Source organism: Corylus avellana, chromosome ca1 (assembly GCF_901000735.1).
Source record: "Corylus avellana chromosome ca1, CavTom2PMs-1.0".
NCBI classification, from domain to species: domain Eukaryota; kingdom Viridiplantae; phylum Streptophyta; class Magnoliopsida; order Fagales; family Betulaceae; genus Corylus; species Corylus avellana.
The window spans coordinates 46,696,099-46,706,700 of NC_081541.1; the positions used below are offsets into that span (position 1 = coordinate 46,696,099).

The window sequence follows — 10,602 nt, forward strand, 5'->3', positions numbered from 1 at the left end:
GTATTAGCTACCATATTTCCATGATAAATCAAGCCAACTAGCTGCTAAGAAGCATCAAGAACTTAAATATTTTATGGAAAATCTTCTATTTGTACATATCTACAATAAATGAAATTTTATTTTATTTTTCTTTCTTTTGTGTGTCTACAATAAATGATGTTGGATTAATGAAAAACAATCATAGTTTTAGCACTTTTTCACTAAGATTCAACTACACTCTTAACTGTTTACTGAGAAAGCATTTAAACATCAGTAAACATCATTGAAACAAAATACTGCATAATTTTTCAGTAATTTTTCCTCATTGGAGTCACTGCATGAATTTCATCCGAAATCCAATTCTTCATTGTTTTCTACGTTTTCTGAGCAACCAAACAAAAGCAACAGGCTAGGAAAAGCAGAGAGCGCTACAAATCGAATTCCAAAATGCAGAGAATCAGGAAATAAGAGTCCATGAATCATGAGTGGAATTCAAAATGGCTATAATTACTCAACTTCCCAAGAATATGTATATGAATAATGAAAATACCTCGATCCTTATTGCCAGCCAATTAATTTCAAAAGCAATCACCTGTATTCAATATTTACAAACATTAATGGACAAATTTACATGGTATAGTAATTCACAACAAAAATAAAGAAGAAAAAGCCAAAGGCAGTTGAGATGAATAGTATATAAACATTTATAATTTGATGACACAACTTCCCAACAAGTGAATCTGAAACAGAGTTAGAATGTCAAAGACTTGAACTTTAAACTAACTTTGCGACCTTTAATCTCTTCTTTCTTGTCCTGAACATTCTCAGGAACCAAACGGACTAACATGTCTCATTATCTTTCTCCACAATTCTCTCTCTCAATTCATCCCAAGATGTTGAAGTGAGAAAAGACATAATATAGAAAACTCTTTCTTTTTTTCTTTTTCTCCTCCCTTTTGAAGAAGCAGAGACACAAAACAAAAGCACATTCACAGCAGAGAAACACAGCAAAACACTCGATTACAAATCACATAATCGGAGAAACATTAAAAAGCAGAAACAAAAGACATATATAATATAGAAAACAACACAGCAAGCTTACACAGCCTAGAGACAGGACAGAAAGGCAGTGGAGAGTTTTAGAGGGCGAAGTTATATATAAAGACAGACAGACGGCGGTGAAGAAGAAAGTTGGTGGCAAAAACGCACGTTTACTCAAAAAAAGAATAAACCTAAACATAAAACACACGTTTCAATCATGAAAATATAGCTAATATGGTGACAAATATTATTACCATAATATGTAGAGAATATTTTCGTAATATATTGAAAATATTTTCATAAATTAAAATATGTTAAAATCTTTGTTTTCATTGGTGGTGTTGTTGTAGTTTAAAATAAAAAGAAATATAAAAGAAAAAAAAAATGAAAGCAGAAAACCTGAATTTTAATTATTAAAGCATTAATAAAAAATTTAGAAGAAAAATCTCGACTATTTTTTTTTTAAGGGAAAAACGTTCTATACTCATTCATTTTAAAAAAAAAAATCTTACAGACAGAGCATAAAGCTCTGAAGCAAATTATAGCCGAAGCTAAAATTACATACGTCAAAAATACAAACATAACAATCTAACAACCAAAATCTATCAGTGACGTCAACATCTGCTAACCTATGACTAGTTTTTTTTTAATAATGAATAAGCTTCGCTTTACTAATCTACAAAACAAAAGTACAAAACTCCATAATCCAGAGCTCCATCAAAATTTTGGTCAAAATATTTTTTTAGTTTTTATTATTATAATTTCGAATTTTCTTTTATTTTAAATAATATTAATGACGTGTAGTATTTAACATTATTTTTAATTATTTAATAATATTCTAAACATTCTATGATATTGGTAGGATCCACGGCGGTTCACGTAGCCTACAGTACTGCCTACCGCAGCGAATTGAAATCCCTTTACACATAAATCTTCCCCGCCAAGCTTGTTTCAAAACTATATAATCCCGCTAAAGTCCATTTCACGGAACACTCCCTTCTTAACCCCGCGTCCAAACAGTCCCCCTAAATCCCTCATTTTCAATCCCAAACGTATTTCTTAGAGCAAATCTTTGAAGCTTTGCCTCTTATAAGGTACTTAATCTCTCACCCACAATTTTTTCCTTTGTTATTTCTTTTTTTTCCCTTTCTGTAACGATCTGTTTGGTTCTCGGGAAAAATGATGGAAAGGAAAAAGAAAATAATGTTTGAATCGGTGTGCTCGGTGGTGATTTCTTGTTTCAATGTGACGATAGTCTGATGAGTAGTGTGATCTACTTTGTCCAATCTCGAATGCTCATGAAACTAAATTTCGTTTAGATTTTTTTTTTTTTTTCAAATTTAGTTTGCATTTAGTGCCTTCGATTCAAATAGGTTCTGTTTAAATTTTTCCTAAATGATCTGAATTATCTTTGTTTTTTTACTTTCTCAGATTTGTGCTCTTCAAGAGTTTTTTTTTTTTTTTTTTAGCTCTAGTACAAAAATATTGAAGAAGAAAAAAAAGGGTTTTAAACATTTTTGTTGGATTTGCTAGCTGCTTTATCGAGTTCTGTCGGCTTAGTCCAGATTGTGTGGTTTGCCTGTCGGAATCGGGTTTATCTTAGTCTGTGTATGGGATAACTTGGGATGATAATGTTGGTACTAAGAGTGGTACTCTCAAGTTGATAGTGTTTTAGAGATGGATGGTACTTGTCCTTAGGTGATCCTATGTGTTTATCAGCGTTTTATTGGGCTTTCTAGGAGCTAAACATTGATGCAAGTGTTTGCTTTGTTAGGGTAGGAAATGGTGCACTGTGGTCGTTTTAGAGTTAGTTTGTGCCTATTGGATAGATCCATAAGGATGGAAAGTGAGCTAACGAGATGGGTTTGGAATTCCAGGTCGGGATTTCGCGTATCTGTTACTAACACTTTATGGCTTTACCATGGTTTCTAAGAGCTAACAATTAATGCAAGTTTTTTGCTTTGCAAGAATAGGAAATGGAGCATTATGGTTGTTGTAGAGTTAGTTTGTCCTGACCGGATAGACCATCTGGTCAAGGATGACAATTGAGCTAATGAGACGGGTTTGGAAGCCCAGGTCGGGATTTAGGGTATATGTTATTAGGGTTTATGACTTTACCTGGCTTTCTAAGAGCTAAAAGTTAATGGAAGTTTTTGATTTGCAAGGATAGGAAATGGCGCATTATGGTTGTTGTAGAGTTAATTTTTCCTGACCAGATAGACCGTCTGATCAAGGATGATAATTGAGCTAATGAATTGGGTTCGGAAGTCCAGGTTGGGATTTAGGGTATATGTTATTAGCGTTTTATGACTTTACTTTGGCTTCTAAGAGCTAAAAACTAATGCAGGTTTCCACTTTGCAAGGATATGGTGCATCATGGTTGTTCTAGAGTTACTTGGTCTCGACTGGATAGACCTGCTTGATTAAGGATGATAATTGAGCCAATAAGATGGGTCTGGAATTGCAGCTCAGGCTTTGGCTTATGTGTTTATTTAACTATTTGGTTGAAATCAATTTATAATTGAAGGAATGGGGACAACAGTGGGCTCATAAGTATCATCACTTGGTAGAATTTTGAAGCATTGGGGAAAATAGAAAGCTTTTTTTTTTTTCTTTTTTGCCTCATTGGCAATATTGGCAGTACGACAGTCTCATAGTGGAACTCTGGTTTTTCATTTCTTGGTGCTAAAACCAGGCATAGAAATAACATAATAATTTCAAACTATCTATTGCCCATTGTTTTGTTGAAGTCCAGTGCTGATGATATCCAAGTAAATCTCACCTTGGTGTTGCCATTTCCTTTTTTTTTTTTTTTTTTTTTAACCCCTCATTTCAGAGATGGAAGGGCACCTTCAAAACTCTCCCAAACTAGGGAATCCCATTGACAGTGATGATGCAAAGTATGTCTCTGGCCTCAGTACGATTCTGGTTGCCACAATTCAGGAAGCAAAAGACAGGATTTCTCAGATAGAATATATTTTCTGCAGTCAGCTCTTCCCTAATTTCCAATCAAAATCTAAAATCCTGCAGAAAATTTATTCTGAGGCCAGGAAAGCCACAGAAGAGGTATACAAAGAGAAAGAGAAGAATCTCAGACTCCAAATTGAAAGACTTCAACTTGAAAAACAACAAGGTCTTGAAGAGAACCAGTCTCTCAAGCTTGAGATGGAAAAACCATCAAAAGAGCAGGAAGAGAAGATAAACCAGTTACTTGCCAAGATAAGAAGTCAACAACTCAAGATTGATGAGCTAGAACGAAAGCTTAAGAAGAAGTCTGTGGAAGTTGATGCGGGAATGGAATTGCAGAGCAGATTAATCCAAATGGTTCAATCAAAAGATACTGCCACTGTAAATACGGGAAAACAACGGAAAGAGTATGAAGAAAAAACAAATGAGCTTCTGGCCAAAGTGAATTGCCTTGAGAGAAAAGTTGATGAGCTCCAAGAGGAGCTTAAAAGCAAGACTGAAAAAGAAGCAGAGGGAAAGGAGTTGCAAGAAAATTTATTCAAAAAGATTGAGTCACTTTCCTCGGAAATTGTAGGCAATGAGAATCAATTGAATGATAATGAAAAGGAGAAAAGGTTACTTATGGACAAATTAGAACGTATGGAAGATAGTGCCAGTAGACTTCAAAAGGAGCTTGAGAAAAGGACTTGTGAGGTTGAGGAGGGAAGAAAATTTCAAAACCATTTACTTCAACAGATTGATTTGAATAACATAGAAATGTCAAAGAACAAACGGCAGTTGGAGGAGTGTGAGAAAGAGAATAAGCTGTTTCTGGCTAAAGTAATTGGTTTAGAAGGGAAAATTAATGATTTACAGGTAAATCTCGGAGGAAGGAGAAAAGAAGAAAGTGATTCATATGAAAAGTTGCTTCAACAGAATGATGCGATTGCCTGCGAGTTATTGGCTGAGAAGAAGAGAAGAAAAGTTGTTGAAGATGCCCGCAAAAACCTGATATCTCAACACAAGTACCTCCTCTCAAAGTGTGGTCTTACTATGGATAATATGCTCCCTCAAAGTGATTCATTTATGTGTAATCAGAATTCAATTACTCCGCCTGGTAAGACTAAATTGATTTAATTGTTTAATGTCTTTCTTATTAGTTTTATCACAATTATAAAGAGCTTCATAAATATAATTACTGAAGTTTCATGCTACTCTGCTGGTCTTAATAGTCACATGAGTCCCAATTTCCTTTGAAATGTTGGTTTACTTAGACTCAAATGGCCTTGGTATTGCATTGTCTGTTATCATTGTCCCTAAACATTTGTCTATTGCCTGGAGTTGTAGATCTTGTAAACAAAATTTCAGACACATCTGCAGCTCTTAGTTACACAAAAAAAGTGAAGCATGACAGTGGAAGCTCGGAGGAACAGAAAGGAGCCAAATTAATTAAAGCCTCAAGCTTTGGTCCTCCTCCTACTTCCAATTTCCCCATGGCATCAAAATCTCCCTCGGACATAAAATCTGCCCCATTAGCTGGTGCAAAGCGGCCTGCATCTTGTTGGAGAGAGACCAGGTCCCGTCAATGCCAGGGTGGGCCTGACCCCCATGATGATTTTCTTGACACTCCCATTGAGAACATTAGAGGAAACTTGAACAAAGACTTGAAGGAACCAGTTCGTGACCCTCCACTTCCAGTCCCTATTCAGGAAGACATGGATTTTGACAGCTTAGATGATGAAACAGAGGATATGAATGTTAATAGCAGCCCACAAAAGCAGCAGATGCCAGTTACAATTGCTAGCAAAAAAGGTTTCAAGTATGTTGAACCAGTAAGAAAGAAAGCTGATCGGGAAAAACTAAAAGGAGTTGAATGCAAACAGTGTAAGAAGTTCTACGATGCTGTACTACCCAATGATGGGGGAAGGGACACCAACGGCGATAAGCGGAATTTCCGCTGTGAACATCATGATGGTGTTTCTAGGCATCGGTATAGGTATGTCCCTCCCTTGACCCCTGAAGGATTCTGGAATATTGGATTTGAATCTGAAATGTCATAGTACTTTCGAACTCAAAACTTATAATCGTTTAACTTCACTTCGATATCTTACTTCCTTTTTTGCAACTTTGTGATCCTAAGCGAACAAAATGAGGGAATACTACCAAAAAGGTGGACCATACACACCCATAGGTCACCAAGATAATCCTTCAAGCATATCCCCCAGAATTTGACCACTCGTGTTAACCCTGAAATACATACTTCATGATTCACATTCTATTACAGATTCTTATGATTTTAAATTGTATTATATTATCCACCCATGTACCAAACTTCTTTCTCTATTCTTCTATAAATTTTTGCTTATCAAGAAAGAAATCTATTAGATATCCAGTATTCGAAAAACAAATAATAGTAGAAGTTATGTTGTTGGGTAGTTACACTTGCCTGTACAAAGTTTGAGTTGTAAAACACAAGAGTGTTATACAATCTTCAAAGAAAAAATTTCTAGCATTTTCTGCATCTGCTTGCCCCTAATTCAGATTAGGTTTGCAATTGAATTTGTATATTTTTAGCTTACTGCAATCACTTGGAAGCTCCAAAGTTGCTGTGACTTGAAACACCTTCATAATTTATCTTCTTTTGCTTCATTATCATGCATCCATTTACCTGATTTTTAATCTGGCACCTGGTGTATATTGGTGACTGGATTGTGAAACTCTCAGCTCTATGAGCCATCCTAATTCCATCATTGTTGCTCTTTGTTCATATATGCATTGACTCATCAATTCAAATGCTTCAATATTTCTGTTTACATATTCACAAAACGGTATACATGTTATTATTAGGGGTGGGCAAATTAACCGATTACCGATTTTAACTGAACTGATATTAACCGTAATCGATCGTTATCGGTCGGTAATCGGTTAAAAATTTTATACCGATAAGCTTATCAGTCGGTAATCGGTTGGTTAAAAATGTTTTATGAAAAAACCGATATGACCGATATGATTGACAAGCTATTTTAATTTTTAATTTTTTAGAATTTTATATTTATTATTGTAGTGGATTAAAAAAAAAAAAAAAAAAAGCTTCAATAAGCTATTTTAACAAAAAATACACTCTAAAATAACTAATTTTTAATAAGTTATTTTAGGCTTTAACCTAACAAAACGTATTTGGGCCTTCAAAATAATTAATTTTTTGCTCAATTAGCAACCAGTAAAAGCCTAATAAAAAGCCCACAAAAGCTCAAACTGATTTAATCGACTGATTACTAATATGATCGACAATTTTCGGTTAACACTTTTTATCGGTCGGTAATCAATTCGGATTTGGTTAACAAATAGTTTATCGGTTAACCGAATGATAAGCCCATTAACCGACCCAAACTGACCCTAGTTATTACAACGTCATTTAAAAGATTTGTCCATCAGCTTCCATATAGTTCCGAGGATTCAAACTTTTAGGGCCTAGCCCGTAGGGGGGTGTTTGGTAGCAAAATTCGGTGGGTTAAATATGAATGTGGGTAAAGTGTGGGGGCAATACGTTTTCTCTCTTTATTGGGAAGTGCAGCATGTGCCGAGATTTATTTCTGTAAGTGGGGGGGTCGACAGCAACATGCATCGGTGTATGGGACATTGACCTCACTCACACCTCTGCCTTATTATCATGCAATTAGCAAAGGCATAAATGCTAGGAAATAAATGCTCACGCTTTGATAGTCTAAATTCATTTGACGAATGTAACGTGCATTAATGTTACATACTTTTTTTCCCATCTTTGTAAGGTACTTGGGGATATATATATATATAGGGTTTGAAACTCCATCTCTTAGATTGCTTAAATTTTAGTAGGCAGGTCTCGCAATCATCCTTTAATAAATTGCTTGATTTTTATTAAAATTCGAATAGCCTAATTTCACACGTTCCAATCCCATAAACCAGCTTGTAGACATCTATCTGTTTGTCTTTTATTGCTGCATTGTTCACGTAATGAATGTATTGACTCAAATTCAAATATTTTTCGACGAATAATACTAGATGTCTTTTTTTTTTTTTTTTTTTCCTTCAAAATTAATGTGATTTTAAAATTAATATTGAATTTATAATATATCATCTAAAAACTACATCAGAAGTCAGAAGAACACAAATAACATTTATCATTAAAGCTAGAAAAGAGTCTTTACAATAGAAAATAACAAAGGCTTCGAAGCCTTTTTTAGGCTTGATATTCATGACATGGAAACAACCCTCCTTGAACAAGAAGCTTAACATTAATCCCAATGCAATTGATCAAAAGATATTCTAATTAAAAAAAGGTTATCCCATGCAATTATGAATTATATTTCTTATCTAGTACGACAGACCCATGCTCACTGACTCTTTTGAATCTTTCCCACGAGGCCACGCTGCTTTTTCACGTGCATGTAACTGCCTTATCTTTTTCACTTTGTCTTATCATCTCCATTTGTATTTCCTTATTCTTTTGTTGAATTTCAGCAAGTTATACACTAAAAAGGATAACTTGGCTCTGTTTATTAGTGCCTTTTAGAGGATTTGTTTTTGAAAAGGTGTTCTACTGTATTGTGTTTTTAATTATTTGTTTATATTTTTATTTTAAAAATAAAAATGAAAGTGTACGTTGTTAAATAAAGCCTTTAAAATAATTTTTTATTCTTAAATTGAAGGAGGAACCATCTTATTAAATTGATATTTATTCTTAAAATACATAGTTTTTACGTGCATTTTTAATATAATCCAACATAAATCCTTAAAACATGTTAAAAGTATAAACTTACCTATGTACTTAGAGAACGATAGTGCATCTTGAAAGTTGAAACACTGATTAAGAATTTATATTTATATTCAATAATTCAAAAGAAAAACACCCCAATTACAAAACACATAAATAGTAACCCGACATTTTTAGGCAAGCCGAGACCGATAACTCGGTTCTGTATCGGCCGATCCATTAACAAGTCCTTAATGGGTTTCCACACAAGCAATCATTGTTAGAAAACGACGACGCTTCCAGGTGATCGAACGGCGATCCCAAAGGAATGGACCCGCAGAGATGGTTGTGGCTCAGGTCCAAGTGGCCGATATACTTCGCCGACGACAATGAACCGGGTATCGAACCCTTCAGATTATTGTACGACAAATCCAATGCCATGAAGTACGAGTTGGAACCGAAAACATCCGGTATGTTACCCTCGATACTGTTTCGGCTCAAATTCAATATGCCCATACCCGAGTTACTTAACAGACTCGGCGGTATTTGACCCGAAATCAAGTTACTATCCAAATTAAGAGTAGAAAGAACCGTCATTTTCCGGAGTTGCTCCGGTATGCCACCTGAAATCTGATTCCTAGACAAATCCAAGTCCGCTAGCCGGTACAATTGGGAAATGGACTCGGGAATAGATCCAGTGAGCTTGTTCCGGCTTAGTAGTGCCCGGCTCAGCATGCGGAGTTTCCCGAAATCGGCCGGAATCTTGCCGTAGATCTGGTTGTTGCTGAGGTCGAGGTGCATCAACCCGGAGAGTCCCACGATAGACGCCGGAATACTGCCGGAGATAGCGTTATCGGCGATGTTGAGGACCGTGAGCCGCTTGAGGTTCCCGATATCTTCCGGAATCTCCCCCGAAATCTTGTTTCCGATCAAGTCGAGGATCCGGAGCGAGGGCAGCGACGTCACGCACTTGGGTATCTCGCCGGAGATACCCTTCCAGTCGGCGACGATGAGCTGGGTGAGTCGGTCGAGCTTGCAGATCTCGGGCGAGATCGACCCGGTCATGTACCCGCACCGACCCGCTTTCACCAATATGGGGTCCTCTGACTCGCCACGGAAGTTGATGTCCGCAACTCGGCGAGTTGTCGGGTCGCAGCTCACGCCGTACCAGCCTGAGCAACAGTCCGTGCCCTTCCACGTGTTGAAGATGCCCAAGTACGGCTCCGTCAGCGCGGCCTTGAAGGCCAACAGAGCTGCCCGGTCTGACGGCGTACAGGAGTTAACGGCAGAGATAACGGCCAGCATTATAGTGAGTGACAACATAAACCAACCCATCTCTCCCAAATGTGAGAACTTTGCTTCAGTCTCTGTTTGTAGAGAGAGAGAGAGATGGAGGGAATGGGAGATGGGGGGGTTGGGTTAGTTTAAATACATCCTTGTGGACGAAACTGCCCTTGGTTGATGGCACATGAAGCTATTAAAAAATAAAAAATAAAAAATTATAAGCTAATTATTCACACCATAATTGTATTATGTTTAGTAGTAATTATTGGTACTAATTAGAAAAAAAAAATTATTGGTGCTATGAAAAGAGGTTATTAAATGTGGGTTTTGGTTAGGGTTGATCAAATGATCCAAAAAAAAAAAAAAAAAAAAGAAAAAGAAAAACACTAGGATATTTTGAAAAGTGTATTTTGTTTACTTTGAATTTTTATTTTATGTGATATATGTAAATATAAGGCCATGTGTGGTTAGAAAAGGGCTGGAAATAAAATTAAGAAAATGTCCCTTTATAATAATTTTCCTTAATGATTATTATTTATTTATATGCAAAGGATATTTTCAAAACAATACCTACAACTTACAAGCTTTTTAATGTGTGGGATTCGTACTGTCGACACCAT

General features: G+C 36.0%; 2 protein-coding genes across 2 annotated transcripts; one reads left to right on the forward strand and one right to left on the reverse strand.

Moving 5' to 3' along the window:
• The first annotated feature begins 3,858 nt into the window (after window positions 1-3,858).
• On the forward strand, window positions 3,859-6,455 carry LOC132167393 (protein gamma response 1). The gene is made up of 2 exons (XM_059578356.1): window positions 3,859-5,083; window positions 5,314-6,455. Exons 1-2 carry the CDS (start codon window positions 3,859-3,861, stop codon window positions 6,024-6,026), a joined length of 1,938 nt encoding a protein of 645 aa, XP_059434339.1. The 3' UTR covers window positions 6,027-6,455.
• Window positions 6,456-8,809: 2,354 nt separating this feature from the next.
• Window positions 8,810-10,109, reverse strand: LOC132185527 (DNA damage-repair/toleration protein DRT100). Its single transcript, XM_059599294.1, has one exon. It carries the CDS (start codon window positions 10,031-10,033, stop codon window positions 8,939-8,941), a length of 1,095 nt encoding a protein of 364 aa, XP_059455277.1. The 5' UTR covers window positions 10,034-10,109; the 3' UTR covers window positions 8,810-8,938.
• Between the last annotated feature and the right edge of the window lie 493 nt (window positions 10,110-10,602).